Here is a 25,838-nt window from a genome sequence, read left to right on the forward strand (position 1 = left end):
GATGTCAGCATTGTAGAAATGGAGTGTGGTGGGGTATATGCTTATTATTCTAGGACTTGGACTGAAAGAAGGAGGAAGGCTTAAAGCCATTGTAAACTACATGAGACCCTGTTTTGTTATTGTTTTGTTTTTTATCTAAATCTAAATGTTGTTTTTAACTAAATCTCAATAGTTTGATTTTATCAATAAAGACTGGGAAGCCAGATGCTGGGGTGAAAACCTGCTAGCTCAGAGAGGCAGAGAAAACAGCCAGCTGACCTTCCTCCTTCACCAACACCCCAGAAAGAGACTTTATCCCTTGTCATCTCAAACCAAAAGGCCACTAAACTCAATGTCCCTCCCTACTACTTCCTGTGTGTCTCCCTATCTGTCTTCCTGACTCCCTCTTACTCTCTGTGGTTATTTCCTGTCAACTGGTTGCTTGATCTACTGCTTGACTTATGGACTGTTGGGGTTTTTTGTTTTGTTTTGTTTTGTTTTGTTTTGTTTGTCTTAATCTTGTTTACAATAAGCAGAAAGGTCTTAGATTAAAGATGTGTGCTAGGGCTGAACCACACCACAACTAAAAACAAGTTTTTCCAGGAAATAACACAATCTCGGGGTTCACAGTGCAATCAAATATCCTGCAATAAGACCATTTCTCAAGAAATAAAAACGAATAAAAGAGCAGATTATTCTTCAATAAATGGTCAGCACCTACAACCCGCACTGTCAAGAAGGGACAGGCAAAGAAGACAGCTCACATGCCCATGCAAAGTAGACCCTGCCCTCCAGTAGTTCTCATGTCTCCCACATCTAGGTTCCTGATACCCATTGCATTCCAGCAGACCAACCGTCCCGTGCCAGTTGTGTATTCGCTCAATACCGAATTTCAGCTCTGCAATAATGAGAAGGTATTCTTGATGGATCCCAACACGTCTGATATGTCACTGGCAGAAATGGATTACAAAGGAGCCTTTTCCAAAGGTGAGTTACTGCCTCAAGCTGCAGTCAGTGGCTCTGCCTGGAAAGGAGACTCTTCTGGACGAGCCCCTGGGCTGGGTGCATATCTGCCCATGTCTCAATCAGGGAGCTCTGTGGGGGAACATCTCCCAGGCTTCCATTCCAGAGCAGCCAAGATAGAAATAGGGAAGATTTGCAATTGTCCCTCAATTTATAAAGTACATCGTAGTCTTGGTGCTCTCGTGATTGGCATTGTAGCACCATGGGAAAGCACTGGTCTGGGTAGAAAGAGATCATTTCCAGTTCAATTCTAACATGATGTCTAACTTGGGTAAGTTGTCTCAGCTCTGAATTCCCTGGAGGGGTTGCAGTAGCACTCCCATTGCCTCACAGTTACACTTTCAGTGCTGTGGACCTCCCTAGGATAGGTTGCTAAGGGAACAATAACTGAGCCTATCTTTCAGACTCTTGGAAGAATTAAATAAGATGGCATACAGAACTTGAGGCCATCTCATATGCTGATCAAAAAAAGCGTTCCCACACTAGGATTCCTGTCAGCCCAGTCTTTGGTATTTTTACATGGACTTTGTTTTGCCTAAAATATTCTGTCCTGTCTCCTTCCCCAAAATAGTCTGATGAATTCTTGTTCATGTTTTAGGAGACAGCTCAAAGATCATCTCTCCTTAAGCCAAGGCAGACTCTAGCCTGGCTAGCCCCACACTCGTTTGCCATAAAGTATTCCCATCTGTTGTAGCAGGTGATGTACGGCATTGTACATTGCTATTAGAGTGGGTGGTCAAGCCAAAGGAGCCTTGCTCTGCATCACTCTGAATCCTACCTTCACTACCTGCAATCCTGATGACTTTCAGCAACTCACGTAGCCACTTTGTGCCTCAGCTCCCTCAGCTAGAAGACTATCAGTACCCCATGGGTTTTACTGCATAAGGAAAATTGAGTGCAGTATTTAGCAAATGCTAAACTTGATAAATGTTATCAATAAATGTTATTAATCTCTTTGCTCTCATTTCTGCCCTCTCATTTGCATCTCACTTACCTCTGTATCCCTTGTGCACCATGAGCAGTTGGCATATCAGAAATGCTTCAGTAATATTAATGAATTAGAGGAGAGATAAATGGTAAATGTGTATTTCCGGGACACTTGGAATCAGAGCTCTTCATGGGAAAGGCACTTTTGACTCTGAGGAAGTATGTCATATTCTCTCTGCTCTTGATGCTTTTTTCTCTTATCCTTGGAGTCCAGTCTAGTTGCTGTCTTTCAATCTTCCCAGGGCAGATCCTTTACGGCCGAGTCCTTTGGAATCCGGAACAGAACCTTCATTCTGCTTACAAACTGCAGCTGGAGAAAGTCTATCTTTGTACTGGCAAGGATGGCTACGTGCCTTTCTTTGATCCTACTGGGACAATCTACAATGAGGGGCCACAGTACGGATGCATCCAACCAAACAAACACCTGAAGCACAGATTCCTGCTGCTGGTAGGCTCTCCATCAGTTCTAATGCCAAGGAGCAGGTAGTGAGCCAATGGTCTTGGCTCTCCTAGAACTACAATGGTGCCACCTTTGCACACTCACATCCCCACCAGAGAGGTTATTAATATGATTTCAGAGTCTGTGTTGTACTTGGGCCTGGAGAGATGGTTCAGTGGTCAAGAGCATGTACCGTTCTTTCAGAGAGAACCCGGTTTGGGTCCCAGAACTCACATCAGGAAGCTCACAACCCCAGGGGATCTGATGCCCTCTTCTGGTATATATCCTCTCCTCAAGCACTTGCATGGATGTGTACATGCATACCTACACACACACACACACACACACACACACACACACACACACACACACACACACACACACACACGCGCGCGCGCAGAATTTGAAGACTATCCAGAGGATGAAGTATGGCTCAGTCAGTAAAGTGCTTGCCATGCAAGAATGAGATCCTGAGTTTGATCCTCAGAGCCAACCTAAGGAGTAGTCACCTATAATCCCAGCACAGGGAAGACAGAGACAGGAGTATCCCTGTAGCTCACTGGCCAGTTCATCTAACCAGTCAATGAGTTCCAATTTCAGTACAAAACCCATCTCAAAAATAAGGTGAGGAAGTGATTGAGGAACACATCCAATGTCAATGTCAGGCATCCACACACAAGTACACACCCCCAAACAAACATCTCCATACCACACACAACTCATCTCTCTATTTGTCTATCTACATATCTCCCTCAATTACCTGAAAAATTACCTCCTTTTTCCTGCTTATAGCTGTGTTTGAAGCTACATTTTCTTCATATACCAGTTAAGATAATATATCACTGCTGACTAAATACAAAAGCAGTTAGGAATCTCACAAAATGGGGTCTCTTTGGAGGATGAACATAAATTTTGGCTTATCACTAAAAAAAATTACTTGGGCTAGAGTATAATGAACTTTTCATTGTAAATTTAGAATGAATTAATACAGGAGTATTTTCTTTATTTGTTCAGGTTTAATTTTTAATATAGTAAACATTGACAGAAGAAATCACATAAATAAAAGTTCTTTGAGGTCTTTGGTTAAAAACTATGGAAAGGGTCCTAAGACAGAGTAGTTTGACAACTGACGGTCTGCTGGGCATGTCCAGCCTTTGGACAGGCAAAATAAATTCATGTACAATACTCTTGTCAGTGGCCTCAAAGATGACTAAAGCAACAAAACAAAAAATAAGTTTGTAATTTTGTGTTGATCAATATTCATGGCTGTCATTGGCCACACATGGCCTGTGAGACAGAGGTAAATAGAGCCTACCAGAATCCCCCCTCAGTGGTGTCCAGAGGCAGCACTGACTTGGGGGAAAACCTTCCACAGTACACTCTCCTCAGCCAACCCACAGAAGCACGGCCGAACATCTTCCCTTCCTCAGTACTGCCTTTCCCATGCAGTGTCTCTTCCTCCCCTTAACTAATTCTAGGACCGCAGCCAGCCAGAGGTCACCGACAAGTACTTCCACGATGTGCCTTTCGAGGCCCACTTCGCTTCTGAGTTGCCTGACTTCCATGTGGTCAGTAGCATGCCAGGTGTGGATGGATTCACCCTCAAAGTAGACGCCCTCTATAAGGTGACTGTCACTTTCTTTTGTTAACCTCCTTGCCGCAAGGCCTTCTTTGTTGTTATTAAACCTATCATTCACTCCCAAGTTTTCCCTGTCCCCAGCAGACCAAAGCAAGGATAAAAGTCTCTGGTTTGCATCAGAGCATCTGTCATTGTCCACCAGTATATGGGCGGCTCTGACTTTTCCTGAGTTAGTTTAGATTTCTAGCTTTGGGGCGGTCGGCTGAACCAGCTGATTTCACAGGCATTTGGAAAACACTGAGCAAAGTCATAACATCCAAGTTAGAGGCACAAATGGCTAGTGTCAGATAGGAAACAAAATACCCTGAGTTTTAGCAGCAAACATGACCTTCCAAGATCAAATTTGGCACTTTTTATTCTGTCTCCAAGTGTTTATCCATGACCTTGGGATTCAGGCCTGTCACTGCTCTTTTGAAGCTATTTCAAAGCCATGAAGTGTCCCCAGGCAAGCAGACAAGGAGACAATAAAGTACTAAATAGCCCTCCTCTGGGGGGGTGACCCAGAAGTGTTTGAGTTCAGCAAATTTTTGTCATGAATCTGTATATTACGCTTAGGATTGTTTAGTGAAAATTTGTTGACTGATTCCATTTTAACTGAAGTTCATCAGTAAATAGTAAGTTAGCATAGGAAGCAATTAAAGGGCACAGAGAATAAACGGGGTAGTTGACAGTATTATTTCGCTGTTATTAATAAAGACCAATAACTCAAAGCATTCATTTAGCTAAACAGACCGCGACAAATAAATTCTTAGGCTATTCCACATTAAGTAGGGAAATTGAAAAGAACACTCTAATATGGAATAAAACAGAATCCCTAATGCTTGATTCAGTTCCCTGTGTCTTGGAACATAGAGCATCTATTGTCAGTATTTAATTGAGACCATTTCCCTGACTGGTCCTGTGGTAGCAAGTGTCTTTCATGTCCTTTCTTCTGAAATGTTCTTAGATAACACAAGTCTCATCCCCCTTCCTCTCTCCTCCTTCAGGTGGAAGCAGGGCACCAGTGGTATCTCCAGGTGATCTATGTCATTGGCCCCGACAGCATCTCAAGGCCCCGGGTCCAGCGCTCTCTCACAGCCTCTCTGAGACGCCACCAAAGGGACCTGGTGGACCCCCGTGGCTGGTTGTCTCTTGATGACTCCCTCATCTATGACAATGAAGGAGACCAAGTCAAGAATGGCACCAACATGAAGTCCCTGAACCTGGAGATGCAGGAGCCCATTGTAGCCGCTTCCCTGTCTCAAACTGGAGCATCTATTGGCAGTGCCCTGGCTGCTATTATGCTTCTCCTTCTGCTGTTTCTGGTGGCCTGTTTCATCACCAGAAAATGCCAGAAGCAGAAGAAGAAACAGCCCCCAGAGGACACTCTGGAGGAATACCCCTTGAATACCAAGGTGGATGTAGCCAAGAGAAATGCAGACAAGGTAGAGAAGAATGTCAACAGACAGTACTGCACTGTGCGCAATGTCAACATACTGAGTGACAGTGAGGGCTCTTACACATTCAAAGGTGCTAAAGTTAAAAGGATGAATCTGGAAGTCAGAGTCCACAACAATTTACAAGATGGAACAGAAGTTTAACGAGAAGACACATGTGTATTTTTTTTTCTAAACTCATTTTTATAAAACAGGGAGAAATACTGGTATTTTTATAATCTTTCAGATTTAAAACAAAGGGAAAACTAGCTTTGAGTGGTGGACAGCACACATCGCATGCATAAAACTCACAACTGAGCTACCTCATGAAATAGAACCACTGAGACCCCCCCAGAGTGGCAGAGTCGAGCTATTCCTACAGGTCCCCATAACAGTCCCAGTGGCTGTGCAGAGTGACTCTGTAAGGCTGACCACAGAAGTGCTTTAGAATTAGGACATACACTGCACAATTAGCTTTGCTGATAGATCCAAAAGAGCTGGGCACAGTGGGTAGCAGATATCTGAGAGTACAGAGCCTTTGGTTTCCTCCTTCGCCCCCAGCTTTCTACTGTGTGGGCTGTTCTGGACTTCTAGCAGCAGAATACAGGCTGCTGACTCAGATTCCACTAAAAATTCTAATCGGCACAACTCAGACATTTGTTTCCACTTGATGTCCTGCGCACCCTGGCCTCTAGATACGCTTGGCTTTTCTAGAGAGTGTTTTGAATGGGGACCTCAGCATGCTTTAGACTGGAGCACATGTCTGTATGTGATTTAAAAGCAGGGAGGGCTCAAGCCAGGGCCATGAAGAATGCTGCAAAGTTCCATAGACCTTGCATGCCAGAGATCCTTTTTAAAATCAACCACACTTCCCACTTCCCCGGGCCTTCTGCGGGGCAGCAATGCAAGGGGAGCCCCTGGGCTTTGGGTTTCCAATTTTGTTAGTGCTTCTGGAAAGTAAGTGAATCCTTTGAGTAAGCAAATTTACTAGAGGTTGGAGTGAAACCAGATACACATGGGACCTGTTTGCTGTGTGTCACACATCAGATGGAGGCACTATCCCTGACACAATAGTTCGGGGACTTCTCTCTGGGGGTTCTTTTCTGGTAGCTCAGGCACTTAATTTCCCCATATCAGTACATGACAAGGCCGCAAGTATGTGGCTTTGACATAGCATAGTGTTCAAATACCAAGTTGAATATTCTGTGTGTAGTGTGCACACAACTTGCCTTTGTTTCCTTTTCATTTCTACCTTATCAGCAAAACATTAGGCGTGCACATTGTGTTTTTAACCAGAGGCACAATTAATTCTGTTAGCCGGAAGTGAGTGCTGTTACAGTGCATGGCACATCCTATCACTGAGCAAATAGCATAGCATCCTCGTTGTGGAGTGTATGTATGGAGATGACCCAAACTCTTTGAGAACATTCCAGACTCCTACTAAAATCTAGAAAGAATGAGCCATGGAAAATTTACAGGCTACTCTGCAGACCCCACGCTTGAGCACAGAGCCTGTGTGAGCCACACCTCCTCATTCTTCAGCAGTGCCTTGCACATTGCCAGCATGCCACACATGTTTGTTGGGTGAACAAATGAACGGACAGTGGTGTGATGAGTGACTGATAGCGAGGAGATTTAGGAAGAAGAGATTACAGGGCATGTAGAAGTGCTCTCTGTTGTACTTGGCTTGTGAAATAGCCCTCCAACTGGGAGGGGGGAAAAGCACACTTTTAGGTGGGCATGACTGGTGGTGGTCCTGAGGAGGCAGGATTAGAAAAGATTGCAATAATGCATGAGCTGTGTATTGGCATCTAGAACAGATTTGGGGGAGAGCCGGTTTCATGTTGGTGCAGTGTGTTCAGGAGAGGGTGTGTTGGATTGAGCCCAGAAAATTCCTGGCTTCTTGGGTGCTGCTGTAGATCAGCTTGCATAATTCAGGGCAGAAATTGTGGAATAGCCTCAAGAATCTGGAATTGATACCCATCTCATGTGGCAAAGCTGATGAGCCAAGCATTCAATCTCCAGGACAACCCAGAGGGCTAGAGAAACGACAGGAGCCAATCATCTGTAGAGCAGCCTCCCATTCCTACTTGGCCCATTACTGGTCACACCTCCCGGTGCCTGATGGGATGTCCACACATTAGAGCAGCAAATCCCCATGGACTCCCATGTGCTGCTCACACACACCCAGTGGGACACGGACAGATGGGTGAGGAGGTGGCAGAAAGCTGGATGTGGGAAGGGTGACCCAACCCAGAAGCCTTCATGTACCAGGTGGGGAGTGACAGACACATGGGGAACTCTGTGAAGGGAAAACCCTGAGATGGCCCTGCCCCCTGCCTCGCCACTCCAGACTCTTCATTAGAAGCCAGCACTTCTCTAGTGGATGCCCACTTCTTAGGCAGGGAGTGTTAAGAGGTGTGAGGCTGAGATTTGCCTGACTGATGTTGACTTGTTCATTTCATTTATGTTTTCTATTTCATCTTTGGATTGATGGTAGATGACTCATGTGGATTCTATTTCAGTGAAAGCTCCGCTTTCAGTGTTTCTTACTTATTCACTAATGCCTTGTGTGTGCTTTACTAACCTTTTATACCATACCTTCAGGTGGGCAGGAACAGAAGCCTCTCAGCAGGGTTGCTCCTTGCTGTCAGATGCTGGCTGTGAAGGTCAAAAGAAATAATTGTCTGCACCATTTTTCTGCCTTGCCTGCCCCTTTATTGTACCAGGGTCTTCTGAAAGCTCCTGCAGGTTTCCTATTGTTGGATAGGAAATTGTGTGGGAAAGCATTTGCACAGTCTTAACAATAATCGCTCTCAGTCTCCCGTAGGTATTTGTTAACCCTGGTTATTTCTCACCTACTCAGACTGAGGAAAACATCTGTGGTGCTGTCAACCTGAGTTCTTGACCCTCAAATGATTTTTTTTGTATTTCCAGTATGAATTTGTGTGTTATGAATTTCTGATTTCTCCAATAGCATATGCCACTATATAAATTTTTATCAATAATAAATGGCAGCCTGATTGTCTTTTGTTTGCTTTAGTTTGTTCTTTTTCCATTATTCATCTCATTAGTATAGACATTGCACAGAGCTGGTGCAATGTTCTACAACTCGAGGCTGTTTTTTCCAAGAGCAAAACTATACTAGTATTGAATCTGAAACATATTAACCATGCTAAGAGCAAGATGCTGAAGAAATTCATATTCTTAGATCTAGCTTTGCTTGTATAATCAGAACAAAGAGAAATAATTTAATTTCCATGTGAACACAGTAGGATGAATGTTGTCACCGGGCCTTCTCAAGATCTCTGGTATAGTGTGAGGATGGCTGTGTCCTTTTTGTTGCACAAGCAAAGGCTTGCTGAGTGTCCCCAACACCCAGGAGGTGATCAGATCTCCAAACAAGAGTTTACTGGCTTGTGAAAGACACAATGGCAGAGACAGAATGGAAATGAGCCAAAGCAATTTTGGCATTCTGCAAGCCTTGTGCATTTGTGTGTTTTTACCCTTGGATAATATGAAAAACTGCCAAGGACAGCGACCAGCATGGCTCTGTTGGCACATTTGCAAACTCAGCAAGACCTGAAAACTCAGCATGCCTTCATAAAGCCTGGGGAAGGGATGCCATATCCAAGCCCCTAAGTTCTCAATGACACTGGGGCCTAATGATATTCATATCCTCATAGTGTCCCATTGTCACCCTTTGCCTAGCAGCAGTCTCAGTTCTAGGGTGCGTATGTCTAGAGCACATGAGGGAGCAGTTCCAAAAGCCAGTTTCTAAACTTTTATGATTGGCTACAAAAATGCTTCTGAGACCTGAAATTTCATTGCCATAAAATTTAGCAATTTTGAGTGGCAGAATATTCATTTACATTCAAAATTTAAAATGGTTCATAAGATTTTTAAATTGAAAAATGAGGAAGGAAATAATATCTAGAATATGTTACTGTGTTCAGCCACATGACATTGAGGGTTTTATAGGTCATGAGAAGCCCACAATATAGTTTTGTATGTCTCCACTTAGAATCAATCAGGATACCCCAAATGAGCTGGATAGAGCTCTTACACAAGCCAATCAGAATGAGGCCTTGAGTTAATAGCCCAGTCACAGTCTAGGGACAATGTCAAATGATGTGTTGAGTATGTCTGGAAGGCAACCAAGTACTGTGAGCCCATATGATTTCTACCTTAACCCCATAACAACTCTGAGGCAGGTGCTCTAGATAATTTTCTTTGAAAAGTCCAAGTGAACACCAGAAGTTTTAAAACTTTAACAAGAAGAGTTGCCTCAGGTTCCCATCACCCAGATTGGATGTGTGTGCTGAAAGAACCCCATCAGTCAATTAATAGGACAGAGACATGCTGCAAGCCTTCCTTTAAAAGCGGGCAGAAATTTCACCCTTAAGTCTGTTTTGGTTTAATGCTATCAGGTTCCAGAACTAGTCAACAAGTGATAAAAGTTTATTAGCATCCAGCCTCTGGGACAATTTCCAAAAGTTGTACAAAACCAGGTCCAAGATAGTCCCTCAAACATACCACTCAGAACTATCTCAAAAATGAAGCAATGCTTGGGAGCAATAGCTCCAAGAAACTGACAGGCAGCCAGTGTTCTGGCCTCTTCAGCTGCCACTGGCCATGTGGAGCAACTGAAATGAAAGAAGCTTCAAGTGGCCAGGCACTCTTGCTATTCCCTCCTGCCTTGTGATTTCCTTCTTGGCCACAGGCCCTGTTGGACAGTCTCTCTTCCACAGTTCCTTTTCTTTCAAGTTCCAAATAATCTCTTCCCTCCCTTGCCCAGATGGAGACAGCAGTGATTTCATGCTCCTGCTAGTTCTTGGGAACTTGATGATGCTGGTAGAACATGGTAACATCACCCATACTTCTGTAAACACTCTGTATTAAGCTCTTGCATTCAAACTCTCTGGGTATACCACGTCTCTTCTACTTGAACTCATGTAGTCTTTAAACCCTGTGATACTCAGCTATAGTTTGTTTTTATTTCAGTATAAAGCCTAAACACTTGGGCTCAAACCAAGTATCTATTTGAAATCTGCCATTCCAATTAATGTTTAACAAGTGGCTCATGGAGCCACTGGAAGTCTTGCATGCAGCATTTATAGGCTTTTGTTAGTACATACTCCAACCTACCATCATCATTTCTCTACTGCAGAGTTGGAAAGAAAAGAATCAAAGCACAATTTCATCCCGTATTTTCACCACATGACAGCAAGAAGCATAAGTAACCTCAAGAGCCCAGTAACACTAGCAAGCGATTTCTTTTGAATACCTTATTTCCAGGGCTGGGGATTGAACCAAGACCTCCCCTATGCACAGGCAAGTGCTGCAGTCCCAACACCACTTTGAAGACTTGTTTCTAACTTACTGCATTCAATTGTTATCTATTTAGGATATATATATATATATATATATATATATATATATATATATATATCCATTACCTCCATGTGCTGTTTTTGTTGTTTTATACCCATCAAGTCTAGTTTGTTCTGCTTATATACTCTCAAATGTGTGGCCATCCAATGGAGTATGGGGCCACAATCTTTAAAAAAAACTCACTCCCTTTCTGTGGAGGTTTGAATAGGCATAGCCGCAATAGACACATGTGTTTGAATGCTTGGCCCATAGGGAGTGCGCCATTAAGAGGTGTGCACTTGTTGGAGGAAGTGTGTCATTGTGGAGGCAGGCTTTGAGGTTTCATATATGCCACACCCAGTGTGACAGTTCACTTCCTGTTGCCTGTGGATCAAATGTAGAACTCTCAGCTACCTTACTGTGTCTGCCTGCATGCTGCCATGCTTCCTGCCAGGATGATAATGGACTAAACCTCTGAACTGTAAGCCAGCCCCATTTAGATATTTCCTTTATAAGAGTTGCCATGGTCAACTTTTCCTAGCAGCTATCAGTTACCAATAGCTCCTCAGTCAGAAGTGAAACTCTTGCCTAACTTTCCTCTCTATGCTGGAATTTTGTCTTGTTTGAGCTTACACAGGTCTTGTGCCTGCTGTCATGGCTGTCATATGTACAACTGCCTTGCTGTGTCCAGAAAACACTTTTCTTGTTCCCACTGACCACCTCTGGTTTTTACACTCTTTTGTCTCCTCTTCTGTAATGATCCCCGAGTCTTGGGGGGAGAGGGTATGATACAGATCCCCCACTTAGGGCTGAGCACTTCACTACCACTTATTCTCTGCATGTTTACCAGTTGAGTCTTTGTGTTGATCAGAATCCACTGCCAAAAGAAGTTTCTCTAATGAGGTTGGGAAATACTCTAGTCTATGAGTATGTGATGGCTTGAGGATGGCCCACCTAGACTCCTGTGTTTGAATACTTGGTCCCCATTTGATGGAACTGTTTCAGAAGGATTAAGTGGTATGACTTTGATGGAGGAGGTGTGCCACTGGGAGAAGGCTTTGAGATTTCAAAAGACTCTCAGTATCTCTCTCTCTCTGCATCACAGTTGTGACTCAAGATGTGAGCTCTCAGCTACTGTTCTAGCTAGCACCATGTCTGCTGCCTGCTTTCATGCTCCCACCATAATGGAGCTATGCTCTAACTGCTGAAACTTTAAGTCCCAAATAAGCGCTTCTGTGAGTTACTTTGGTCATAGTGTCTTATCACAGAAATATAAAACTAAGATGGGTATAACAATAAACCATTAGAAATTGGTTTAATACTGTGTCTTTTTGGCAGACAGAATACTAGGTTCCCTTCTAAGATCTATGACCTGTCTAACCACACAGTTTGGGTTCTGATAACATGGCTTTCATCTTGTGGAGCAGGTCTCAAATGCAATTTTTTAAAAGTGGTTGGTTACTCTCAAGCATTCACACCACTGTTACACTAGTGGGAGTATCTTGTCAGGCTGGTTTTTATTGTAGCTCACAGGGTTCACAGATTGATATGAAGGGGAATAGCTAACATTAAAAACCTTATTTAAAAAGTCATATGGAAAAATATTACTAATTGTGCTTGCAGCTACTGCTGCACTGCCACCACAAAAAAAGCTATTACAGCAGAAGCTTCCTGGAATACAAATGCATGCATGTGTAAAGTGTTTAAATGCAGTTACCCAATAAGAAGACCGTGTCCCTATTAGACACTACAGACCAACAAATAAAAATCTCAGTGGCAGAAATAGGTTACCTCTTTTGAAATTGTTGGCCATTGGGGTCCCAAATATTACAGGGTATTTGCCTAGTTACCCACCAGAACTTAATAGTAAAACCCTATTGCCACAAGAATGAATCACAGAACATGGAAAATCATGTTGGTGCTGATATGGAAGCCTCATCACATATTCCTGACCTAATGGCTACCTTTTATGGTGCTGGGAGGTACTGTGCATGCCCGCAGAGGAGAAAAGTAACCATCAATCTTCTATTTTTGAAATGGGATTTTCCTGTGTAGCTCAGGTTGGTCTCAAACTTTTAGGTTCAAACCATCCTCCTTCCTTAGCCTCCCTAGTATATGAGACTACAAACACATACCACAGTGTCAGGCTTCAACTTCATTTATTTTTTTAATAACTGCTGTGTTTAGCAACTAACTGTGACATCCCTGAAAACTTAGCCATCGGTTTTATATACTTACAACACACAATATCACAGAATTAATATTCTCAATCCAAAAGGGAGGAATAGGATTATATCAAGGAAGAATTAAAGCAAGAGAGAAACCAAGCATGAAAAATACTGAACAAATCCTACAAGTCCATGTCTGACATTTGGGGCTCATGATGGTTCCAAAGGACCTAAGTAGTGCCACCTCTCCAGCTATGCTACCTGTATGTAGCACACTTTGTTTTTCTCTTGGGTCAGCTGTATTCTGTTTCCGAGCTTTCCTTGGTGGATGTGCCCTGATTCTAGCATCAACAGCAACCTAGGCTTCAACTATGCAGCTTCACACAACGCCGTCTCAGGACTTGTTGCAGGGACTCTGGGATCATCACACATTGCCTGACCTCAGGAGCTCCCTAGAATCATGGTTCAAGACTTGTATGACCCTCTCAGCCTTGCATATTTCATGCCAGCAAAAACAGTACCACATGGGTAACACTGACAAATTCTGCTGCCAAGTCAAGGTAGAAACTGGCAACCTTATCCATTGGCCTTTGTTTACTTGTCCTGGGGGAAATACTTCCTTATGCCATTATGCCTCCAGAGGCAGGGTTTAGAGTCTGTATTGGAAATATATGAAATCAATACCTAAGTTTTCAGGGATGTCATAGTTGTTAGACACAGCAGTTATTGAAAAATTATGTCAAAGCCTGGCACAGTGGTACAGTATGTGTTTAGACTCTCCCTCATTGTAGACTTGGATGAGCAGAGTGTACAGTAAACATTACACAGCTGAATGTTAACCTGCCTGAAACTTCTCCCACCAAACAAGTTAGCCCATTATTAATGTAGCCTTGCTCAAGTTCTTAGGAGACAGTCCAGGCCAAATGCAGCCAAGTTCTTTGCCTGAATGTCACATGAATTTCCCCAGCCCAGTACCTTATAGAGTTCTAGGTCCCCTCTGAAGCCTCATGAGCAGCACTCCACTGTCCACATTTCTCCTTTTTTTGTTTTCTGAGTTCCCATCATAGTGGTCCAGTAAATTCTCCTCCCAGCACTCTAGGATTTGAAACTTTCTCACATCACTCCAACAAAACATTTCCCAAAGTCTAACTAAGAACCACACCGTCAGGTTTATCTCCACAGCAGTACCACTCTTGGTAGCAATTTTCTGTATTAGTTACTTTGCTCGTTGTTGTGATGGAAATACTGCAGGAAGTAACTTAAGGAAGGGAGGCTTTATTCCGGCTCCATTGCATCTGCAGTCACAAAGCAGAAGGAAGTGAATAATGGTTCTTGCCTCGCTTCTCCTTTTTGTTCAGTCTCATCCCTCAGCTCATGGGATGCTGTTGATCTACATTTAAGGTGTGTCATAGTTAGGGTATTTTATTGCTTTGAAGAGACACCAAGACCACAGCATCTCCTATACATAAAAACATTTAATTGAGATGCTCACTTACAGTTTCAGAGGTTCAGTCAATTATTATCAAGATGGGGAACATGGTGGCATGCAGGCAGATGTGGTTCTGGAGCGGCTCCTACATCTTGACTCAACAGGAAGTTGATTGTCACACTAAGGGAAACTTGAGCAAAAGAGAGACCTCAAAGCCTACCCCACAGTGACATACTTTCTCCAACAAGGCCACACCTCCTAATAGTGCCACTGCCTTTGGGTGCCATTTTCTTTCAAACCACCACAAGGTGGATCTTCACACTTAATTAACCTAACCTAAATATTCCTTCAAAGATTTTTCTAGAGTTCTGCTAGGTCCTGTCAAGTTGACAATGTTAACCATCATAGGCAAGTTTTAGATATCTTGCCTGGTGGAAATAAGTGGAGGTATGGAGATTTCCCATGCACCCCCTGTTTCTACATACATAACACCTCCCATTATCAATATACCCACCAAACTGTCATATTTCACTTTAGCATTAACATATTTTACCCAAAATCCATAGTTTTCTTAAGGTTTACTCTTGGTGCCATATAGCCTGTGTTCTGGCAGGTGCATAATGTCATTTCTCCATCATTAGAGTGTCATACTGCATGATTTTATTGCATTAATCATCCTGTGTGCTCCACCTATTCACACTTCCTTCTCCACAACTCTTAGCAACCACGGATCTTTTCACTGTCTCCATTGTTTTGTCTTTTCCAGAGTCTCACAGAGTAGGAAACACACAGTGTACACCCTTTTCAAATTGGCTTCTTCTCTTCATAATTCATATTCAAGGTATCTCCATGGCTTGATTGCCAATCTGTTTTTAGCCTCGAGAAAAATTCCAATATATGCTGTACCACAGTTTATTGTCCATCCTCCTACTGAAGGACCTCTTGGTTGCTTCATGTTTCAGCAGTTATGAATAAAGCTGGCCCGAATATCCATATGTAGTTTTTAGTGAGCACATAGATCCCACAATATTGGGCAAACATCAACATGTGCAATTCCTAGATTAAGTAATAAGAGCATATTTACCTTCATAAGAATCACCTAAATTATCTTCCATATGACTGGAGCACTTTTTATGGTTGCCAACAATCTGTTCCATTCAGTCAACCTTGTTATTAATAACATTATGACCCTGTCCATTTGTTTTAAGTTTTCAAACCTGACAACAGGACCTGTGGTAAAGGCACCTGACACTAAGCCTACCATTGAGCTGACAGGTCATTGCACACACACAAGCATACACACATATACACACTCCATCTGGGCTCACATGCTGTTGCACACACACATGCACACACTTACACCCCATTTGAGCTCACATACCATTATACACACACAAGCATACAGATACACACACACCATCTGAATTCAAATGCCATTGCACACACACAAACATGTACACACACACATCAGAGCTCACACACATACACCATCGGAGCTCACATGCCATCACACACACAAGCATACACACACACACACCATCTGAGCTTACATGCCACTGAATACACAAAAACATACACACACACACACACACACACACTCACATATATGCATACATAGGCACAAACAAGAGTTAATAAATGATGTTAAATAGTACTACTACACCAATATTTGGAACTAGTATAAGATCACATTTGGGAATTGGCTATCACTATGCCCCAGTGCGGTTCCTTTTTTAAATTTTTATTTAAATTAAAAACAATCTCATTTTACATACCAATCCCAGTTCCCTCTCCCTCCCATCCTCCCATGCCCCCCACCCACCTCCCATCCCATCTCTCTTCTGCTCCCCAGGGAGAGTGAGGTCTCCCATGGGGATCATCAAAGTCTGTCACATCATTTGAGGCAGGACCTAGGCCCTCCCCTGTGTATCTAGGCTGAGAGAGTAGCCCTCCATACTCAGTTTGGTTCTTGATTCAGTCCTGCATAGGGACAGAGAAACATCAGGGCTCCATCTGGGCTAACCATGTCCACTAACTTGGATCATGGGTAAATCACCTTCCCACTCAACTTTTCTAAGTTTGTTTCCTCTTCTGTACATTCTTTATGTTTTGTTTTGTTGTTGGTGGTGGTGGTGATGCTGTTGTTGATAGTGGTCACACATGCACGCGCGCGCGCGCGCGCGCGCGCGCTCGTGTGTGTGTGTGTGTGTGTGTGTGTGTGTGTGTGTGTGTGTGTGTGTATTTGTTGTATGTATCTGAGCATGCAGAGACCAGAGTAGTGTGTCTTCCAATGTTGCTTTCTGCCTTATTTCCTCGGCACAGAGTCTCCCTCAGAACTAGGAGGTATGGTTAGGCTGACTGGCCAGCTAGCTTCCAGAATCTTGCCAAAACCCAAAGTCATGCCAAACTTTAAGTGGGTACTGGGGGTTCAAACTCAGGACCTTGTGCTTGTATCACAAATGTTTTTACCCTGAGTCATTTCCCTAGACCCCTCTTCTTCAAGTTCTAATAAAAAAAATGCTGTGCACTAGAAACTACTTAAAGGAAAGCAAAAGAATGAATGTAAATTACTGTCTTCAATGTCTGATAAATGGTAGCTTTTCCCTCTGCCTTCTTCCACAAACAACTGCTCAGATTTTCCAGCAGTAAGTGAATGTCTTAGGGCAGAGGTTCTCAACCTTTGGGTCCAGAACCCCTTGGGGATCAAACGACCCTTTCACAGGGGTCACCTAGGGCCATCAGAAAACACAGATATTTACATTACGATTCATAACAGTAGCAAAATTATAGTCATGAAATAGCTATGAAAATAATTTTATGGTTGGGGTCATCACAACACAAGGAACAGTATTAAAGGACCACAGCTTTAGGAATGTTGAGAATCACCGTCTTAGGGTCTTTATTACTGGGATAAAGCACCATGACCAAAAACAACTTTAGGAGTTTCAACTTATACTTCTACAGCACACTCCATTACTGAGGGGAGATGGGAAGGAACCCAGAGGGCAGGAAACTTGACAGGGACTGACACAAATTCCATGAAGGAATGCTAATTCCTATCTTGCTCTCCATGATTCGCTCAGTTTTACAAGCATCCAGGGCCACCAGCCCAGGGGTAGCACTACCCACAATGGACTGGCCCTCCCTCCACAGTCACTCGTTAAGAAAGGCTTGCTTGCAGTAACCCTATTTTATAGAGGTTCTTTCCTAACAGAGGTCTCTAGCTTGTGTCGAGTTGACATAATACTGTCTATCATAGTGGGACTTTAATTTTTATCCTCAACTTGTGATTCCGAACGCTTTTCAAATACCATAGTCCCGCCCCCCAACCCACCACCGCCCCACGCCCACCCAAGCACTAATCCCCAGCCTGGGGTCAACAGGCTTACTGCAGGAACTCTCCAGACTCCAGCACTCAACGTCTAGCTCTGCTATTCTTTCTGCATGACTTGACCTCCCTTGCCTCTGTGCCTCCTTACTTGTAAAATGGGGATTAGAGTACAATAATGGCATCTACCTTGAAGCATGGCTATTATGCAGGTTTTAGAACGCTGCCTGGCACGAAGTACCCTCTAGGTAAGTTAAGTGTTACTTAGTAAGTACCTGTGAGGTACTTTGAATCCAAGATGTCTAGAAAACAAGCCAAACGCTGAAGAAATGGAAAAAAAAATAATAATAAAAGGCGGAGGAAAGGATGCAGGGGGTGGGGATGAGGGGGCGTGTTGGGTCAAGACCAGAGTGCTGCTTCCCGCGCCTCTTGCTGGCAGGGCCTGGGCGGTCGGTGAGTGGCGGCAGGAGGAGGGGCTGAGGAAGGGCGCGGTCACTGTCTGGGTCGCCGTCCAGACCAGCCAGGGAGCCACAGTGGATCGCACACCTTACCGCAGCTTCTACCCCGGTTTCGCAGCCCTCGCGCCTAAGGGTAAGTTTCCCACGCTCGTCCTGCTGCGCCCACGAAGCAGCGGATCCCCGCCTTGTCCGCGATGTCCGCGAGCACAGTTAGGTCCCCGCTCTGTTCCCTCCCCCAAGCCCACTTCCCTTCGGTTTGAATGGAGGAGACTGAACCCGGGAACGAAAGGGCGGTGCTGGGGGAAGTTACGAGACTCCAGATCTTGGCGGCCCAAGCCCCCATCCAGGGGATCCAGACATGATGCCAGGGCCCCTCGTTCCTAAAGGTCTTGGAAACATTTAAAAGCAGCTGGGGAAGGGGCGGGCCTCGGTGCCTCTGCTCAGAGTTGTGTGTTGAGAACTTTAACCCCACTCCTCCTATGAGCTCATTTCTCCCATCTCGTCTGAAGTTTATAATATTTTTATTTTTTTGGAGCTAGGAGAAAGATGAATTAGGGTATTGGACACTGAAAGTTGGGGAAATTCGGTTTTCCCTGAAAAGACAGTATTCTGTGACTGCAACAGCAGTCCTTCCATGGACATGAATCACTGCTAGGTAGCTTGGAGTCAGCAGGTGAGGGATCCAGGTACAGGATTGCAAATGACCATATATGGAAGTTCTGGGTCCCTCGAGCCCCTCTGCTGATAAATTGAGCAAGGAGCAAAATTCTTCCCTGGGAGATGTGTTCAAGAGAAAGGTTTCTGCCCCGGAAGGAACTTCAGTTTCTACTCTTCACAAACATGATTAAAAAAAAAAAAAAAAAAAAAAAAAAAAAAAAAAAAAAAAAAAAAAAAACTGAAAGGTTTTTCTGTGAAGAATTGTTACTGGTTTTTCTGAAGGTGGGAGATTTCAGACTGCCCAGAAAGGTAATTTTAAACTACCTTTAACTTCTAAGGCAAGTTAGAACCCTGTTCCCAGAACTGTTTGTGTTGAGAAATCTGTAGACTGAAGAGCAGGAGAAGTACAAGGAAATTGTGTAGCCACTATAATCGCTTTCAGGAAGTATGTGTTTAAAGTTAGGTCATTTGGCTTCCACTGTGGAGTAATCCTTTACTTTTTAAAAGCTTCAAGGGTGGCTCAGTAATACTTCTTAGTAATTTCCAGATTATTTTGATCAATAAACACCGCATCAGTTGGATCAGGGACTACAGGGCACCGGGATTAACAGTTCATTTTTGGAATCTGGATGCCTGGGTTCAATAGGATCAACCCCATAGCTGTGTGGTGGGAATTTTGTCATAGCCAATGTCTTTCTAGGCAAAGGGGAGATGCTGCTATTAATGATGCCTTCCTAACCCACTGGGTTATGCTGAGGCTATGTTCAAATAAATCATTGAATGAGTTTTTCCCCATATGCACCAGTGGATGAATATTACACAAATCCGCCCTTTGTGGAACTCACATTCTAATATTTTTCCTGTTATCTGACACATAGCAAAAACACAAGATGCTGGCTGACATTATAAAGTATCCTTTTTTTAGCTCCAGCAACAGCCTTCTCTCTGTTTTACACATGAGGAAATCCTCACTCAAACTAAGTTTCACATTAAGAGATGTGTTAGCTTTTTGCCGGTGTGACAATTACCCAAGAGAGAAACAATTTAATGGGAGGAAAGATGTCTTTTAGCTCATGGTTTTAGAGGTCTTAGTTCAGTTCTGCTCAACTGGCTCCATTACTTAGCGCCCTAGATGAGGCATGACATGCTGGTAACAGTGGCAGAGGAGGCCCACCTCATGACAGCCAAGAAACAGTAGGAGAGGGTGGCACTGGGGGCAAAATTTTGGACTGTAAGGCATGCTGTCAAGGACCTACTCCCTCAAGGGAATCTAACCCGTTAAGTTTCCATCGTTTCCCAACCACCCATTAAATTATGAAGCCACCAATGGTTTGACCTACTGCTGAGGTTAGAGTGACCAAACCTGATCCAATCATTCATGAAACTTCCCGTCTCTGAACACTGCTGCATTCAGGACCAAAATGGAAATTCCTATTCTGTGTGACACCAAGAATGGATCTCATATCATGCCCACTGTCTACTCTATGGAGAGAGACAAAGGGTCAGACTCTAACCAGAGAACTGTCTGTGTAAGGTACAAAGAATGGGAAAAATCAAGGGCTAAATATTTCCAGAGACTTTTGATGTGATTTCCTGTTGAACCTTGTCCTTGGGCTGCCATTGAATTTTTAGAATACTTTGTTACCAGGAAGGGTGGGGGCAGCTTGTATTTCTAAATCAACCCTAGAACCAGGCCAGCAGGCCTGAGTAATGTCTACTATGTTTGCTTGGGTCCAAGGAAGTGGCCTTTTTCATGTCTGTACCTACTTGGGACTAGCCTGGCTTTCTCAAAGAGTAGAGATGGATATTTAGAGCAGGCTGCATAGGCTTGGATCTTGGAAAATGTACAGGCAAGGAATCAGCCCAAAGCCAGCTGGGTTTATTTTAGGAAGTTGAGGAACCCCTTCCTGGGTTTCTGTTTATTCCTTTTTTTCCACCTCACTATGATGTCAACTTGTCCTGTTAAAATAAATCAGTACTAGACACAGTTCTCCTGGCTTTGTTATTGTCGTGTTAAAATATAATGTCCTTTTGTAGACCAGGTGACCCTTCTGCCCCAGCCTCTCATAGGCAGACGTGGACACTGTCCAACTACTAGATTTAAGTAAATAAAAATAGACTTCCCAGAAAGTCCTCCTATAAGATATGGACATGGAGAGCTGAATTTTTCTTGTCTTGGAATCCTTGAAGATCCAGGTCCAACACAAACCCCTTGTAGACGTTGTGTTGCAAGGCCAAAGGAAGGGATGGTAAGGGAAGATGCCCGAGTTCCTCCCTTTGACTACCACACTATTGAAATGGTGGTCTTCAAAGACTTAAAATTTCCCCAGAAGTCTCATGCTGGGGCAAGGAAAGGGAAGCCAGACAACTTGTCTCCCACGAAGATTTAACAAAGTTTTGACAACTTACAGGACAAACTGGAGCCAAGACAGTAAAGGCATGCCCCTGCCTTAATCAGGCTATACTGCTTAACTACACATGCCTCCTGCCCTGCCCCCCCCCCCCCGTGTCAGTACCCTGAAGACAAACGTGTTTTTTTTTTTCCTTCCCAACTTTTTTTTCCCCACTCTGAGTACATCTCCTTTCTCTACTGTTCACTGTTGCTTGTCTCTTTCTCATTGGTGTACTGAGGACTGATGGACAAACCTGAAGGACTCTGTTAATATTCTGAATTTGGGAAGATTTGGGAAGAGCCTAGTAAATGCTTGCCCAGGGAATGGGTTTCCCCAAGGTCAGATTTATACCCTCTTCCAGAGAAGTTTCTATTGACTGCTGATATCCACTTTCTGGATTAAACATTAGGAGTTGGACTGAAAATGATGTGTTCTGAGTCACAACACAGCTCATTCAGTTTAGTACCTCTTTGTTTCTTTTATAGGTTGCTGTGATTTCAGCTTGAGGAAAAAGGTGAACTATCATGACATCTATCTGGGTGAGTAAAAGAGCTAAGCCTCCACAACACAGTAACTTATGTAAGTCACAGAAAATCAAACTACCAGGAAAAAAAAGGTGAAAGTTGACCCTCTCTCTCTCTCTCTCTCTCTCTCTCTCTCTCTCTCTCACACACACACACACACACACACACATGTCATTTATATGTCAAAAAGTTAGAGAATATCTAAAAATAATAAATTATAAAAGAATATATTATAAGCCAGTATGGTGGCATATGTCTTTAATTCTAGAACTCAGAAAGTTAAGGCAGGGAGATGTCAAGTTTGAGGATAGACTAAACTATGTAGGGAAAATTTATCTAAAAAGGTCTAGTAGTGAAATATGTACTAGAGGAGCTAGAGTCATGGTTCATTAGTGCACTTGCATGCTGAGGACTGGTTCCTAAAATCCACACCAGGCTGCTTACAGTTGCCTGTAGCTTTGGCCTCATGGGATCCAACACCCCAGCCTCTGAGGATACCTGTACTTATGTACATACAATGCCCCTTCACTGACCTACCCCCTGACACACAGGTAAGCAGTTTTTAAAGTTATTATAGAATTCCATACTTAGCAAAGAGGTCTTAATGGAGAATAAATTTAGTGTATAACTCAACATGTATAACAATAAAATGACATTTACTACCAGACAAAGAAAGATAGTTTCTTCCGTTAGTAAAATTACAGAGACTTCTAGCTCATTGGGGAGGGGGGGAGTAAATCTACCTCCATCTCCCTCCTTATGTTAAAATAGTAGATGGATAAAATATAGAAATGAGGGGCTGGTTAGTAAAGTGTTTGTGCTGGCAAGTCCCAGGTCCTTTAAGAGACCCTGGGTCCAAAAAAAAAAAAAAAAAAAAAAAAGTGAGCAGCTCCTGAAGAATGACACCAGATGTTCTGTGTCCTCTGAATGTACCTGCACACACATGTACCTACACAGCTTTGAGCATGTATTCACACCTGCACACACACACACACACACACACACACACACACACACACACACACACACACACACCATGCATAAATAAATACATTCATATATATTTATATATATATAATGAATATAAAATTCAAGTGGATCTTTTAGAATTAATTTGGAATGGGGAATTACAACCATAAGCCTATAATGCAAAAGCCTAAAAGTTTATTTGTTTATGTATAAATTTGTAATGTGGCAGCAACATAGTAAGTAGAGCCAGAAGAAAACCTCCAGGGAGAGACATTTGTGGAACATCAGACAAGAGATTTATTTCTATAACATACAAATGACTTGAATGAAGCAATTTGTAGAAATGAGCTCAGTGGGAAAGTGTATATTACAAAGTATCACATGAAAAGACTTGCAAGCGTCCAGTACACATGTAGACACGATCTCGAAAAATTAAAAAAATTAAAAAAAAACAAAAACGAAAACCAAAAAACACCTAGCACATTAAGGAACTATCTTCTACCTAAGAATTAGGTAACTGGAAAAGAATAGGAAGACAAAATTGTGTACTCAACAGCAACTGTCAAATTTTCTTAAGACACTATGTTATACCTTTGCATAGTATTTGGGTCAACATCTGTCAGTGTTAAATGTTTGTGTCCTTTACCCCAGTAATTCTACTTCTCATTATGTATCATAAACATGAATAAGGTTGAAAATGTGGGCAACAGCATATTTGTCTACATTATTGAAAATATGCAGACATTGCAAGTGAACATATAATAGGTAAAATTGCTCATTTTTTATTTGCAGACATTTTTAATGTAATCATTAAAAAGAATGTGGGGAAAATATTTAGCTCTATGTAATGACATTAGAAACAGTACCGAAATGTGTTACTCAATGAAAACCTCAAGTGACAGGAGTAGTAGATACCGTGGTTCTCTCTGTACAAAAGAAAAGGCATGAAAGAGACCTGCAGTGTTGCTGACAGCTCCCTAGGTGGCGCCTGGGGCAGTTGGTTCTTTCTGCTGTGTCTCCCTCTACTCTTGTACCTTGAAGCCAAGCTGTGGGCACACATTTTTATGAGTTGAGAAGTTGAAAGAAAAGCATGCAGAGGTGTGGCATGCCCTTGAGAGAGCCAGTTCGGGGGTGGGAGGGGTGCTATGCATAGGTCAAGAAGCTAACCTTATCTCTTTCCATACCTGAAAGCCAGCCCTTCTGATTTTAAGCATCTCTAACAGAGTCAGAGGCTTCTCAAAGTGCTAGCCCTGGTCCACTAGAAAATTGACATGGAGTTTGCTGACACATTCACTGGGCTGAGAGAGACCTGTTAGTGTGAGACATGGAGTATGTAGTGAGACTGTTGTAGTCAGTCATACAAATGACTGTAAACTGAGAATGTGAACCATAAAGCTGGCTACATTTCTCCGTGGTAGAGTGCTAAGGCTCTAGGTTCCATCCTCGGGACTGCATAATTAAATTTTGGATGCTTGCTGCATGTGGTCACACAAAACCTATAATCCCAGCATTTGGGAGGTGGTTCAGGAGTTCAAGGTCATTCTCTGCTACCTAGAAAATTCAAGACAGCTTGGGTACTTTAGTGCCGTGCCCATCAAACACACAGACACACACACAGACACACACACAGACACACACAGACACACACACACACACACACACACACACACACACACACACGCCAAATCTCTAATTTTCCCATAATTCTATCTGCAATATGAACTCACTCTCATGGCAGTACGTTTTTCAACAGCTAAGAAGTAAAAGCAACACAATGTGTTCTGTATGTACAGTATAGAGCATCACCCTTAAAATGGAAGGGATCTTAAAAATGGGTGAAGCTTGAGCATGCTCAGCTAGTAAAATGAGACAGTCATGAGAAGGTAAACATTGCATTGCATAATTCTTCTTATGTAAGGTATCTAAAGAAATACAGAGAACGCTGTGGTTGCCAGGAGCACAGGAAGGCAAGAGGACATTGTTGTTAGACCAGTATAGTATTTGTGTTCTGCAAAATGTTACAGTTCTGGAACTGCTTCAGAACAATATGAATATTCTATTACTGAACCATGTGTTTTAGAAGAGTTAAAATTTACCAAAAATTCATATTTATGGGTTTAATATTCTTATGTAAATTTGTTCACATGTATGCACATGTGTATCAGTGCTTGTGAACATGTGAGCATATATGTGAGGGCTGTAATCGAGGGAGCAGTAAAGAAACCATGGAAGTGGCCACTCTGTGATTAGAAAGAAGGTTTTGATTGTAGTTAAGAGAGAGAGAGAACAGCCAGAGGCATCTGGGAACAGCCAGAGCAGAGAACAGGAGTCATTCGTTGTGGCCAGAGCTATCATGAAAGAGGTGAGAATAGCAGGAGCAGGGGTGAACCTTCCAGAAACTGGTGTCTAGGAAGAGGAAAGTCTGTGAAGTCACGAGAACCACAACAATCTGTGAACTAGCATAGTGGAGCAGGAGTAGGGGAGTGAGAGGGGCAGGAGGCTAGCAATAAAGATGGCAGATGTCTGGCTTGTGTCTCATGCTCCTGACTTGAGACAAAGGCCTGGGCATGCTTTTCCAGCTAACAGGGCTCCCCTCTGGCTAACTTGATCCAGGATGGCCAGATATGTTCAAGGCAGAACCTGAGTCCTGACCATGTTTACCTGAAGCTGTGGGCCTATCAGCCTCCTTTTCTTTATTTAACCTGATCAACCCAAAATTAAGGAAAATTTCCCTGGCCACCAAAACCACTTAAAGCCTTCAGCCCTCCAGAGGAAAAATGGATCTATTCTGCAGGAAGTCCTTCTTTGTGTGTGCTTTTCTCTCTGTCTCTGTCTCCCTCTCCCTCCCTCCTCCCCCCTGTCTGCATGTGAGAGAGTACATGTGTTCACATGCATGTACACACAACATACACATTCTTCTACTTCTATAATAAAGTCTGTTACCTGTTGTTGCCCATTGTGTCTGGGATTTCCCTGCCTTTTAAATTCTCTCACCTGTGGAGAACATGATCAAGACTCTTAAACAGAAAGACCTGTCTCTAACCCATAGCACTGGGA

The 25,838-nt window shown here is 43.1% G+C and overlaps 2 protein-coding genes across 2 annotated transcripts in view; both read left to right on the plus strand.

The window, feature by feature from the left end:
* The window catches only part of LOC100753685 (extracellular matrix protein FRAS1), a 269,806-nt gene extending 261,296 nt beyond the window's left edge, over window positions 1-8,510 (plus strand). The window contains exons 70-73 of the mRNA XM_035453056.1: window positions 800-966; window positions 2,232-2,437; window positions 3,907-4,053; window positions 5,054-8,510. Coding sequence (XP_035308947.1) covers window positions 800-966; window positions 2,232-2,437; window positions 3,907-4,053; window positions 5,054-5,647 — 1,114 coding nt within the window. The 3' untranslated portion in view covers window positions 5,648-8,510. The remainder of the gene's footprint in view (window positions 1-799; window positions 967-2,231; window positions 2,438-3,906; window positions 4,054-5,053) is intronic.
* A 9,448-nt stretch (window positions 8,511-17,958) lies between these two features.
* Anxa3 (annexin A3) overlaps window positions 17,959-25,838 on the plus strand; it is a 54,090-nt gene continuing 46,210 nt past the window's right edge. Inside the window, exons 1-3 of the mRNA XM_035453057.1 lie at window positions 17,959-18,017; window positions 18,220-18,371; window positions 21,774-21,827. Coding sequence (XP_035308948.1) covers window positions 17,959-18,017; window positions 18,220-18,371; window positions 21,774-21,827 — 265 coding nt within the window. The remainder of the gene's footprint in view (window positions 18,018-18,219; window positions 18,372-21,773; window positions 21,828-25,838) is intronic.

Source organism: Cricetulus griseus (genome assembly GCF_003668045.3).
Source record: "Cricetulus griseus strain 17A/GY chromosome 1 unlocalized genomic scaffold, alternate assembly CriGri-PICRH-1.0 chr1_1, whole genome shotgun sequence".
NCBI lineage: Eukaryota > Metazoa > Chordata > Mammalia > Rodentia > Cricetidae > Cricetulus > Cricetulus griseus.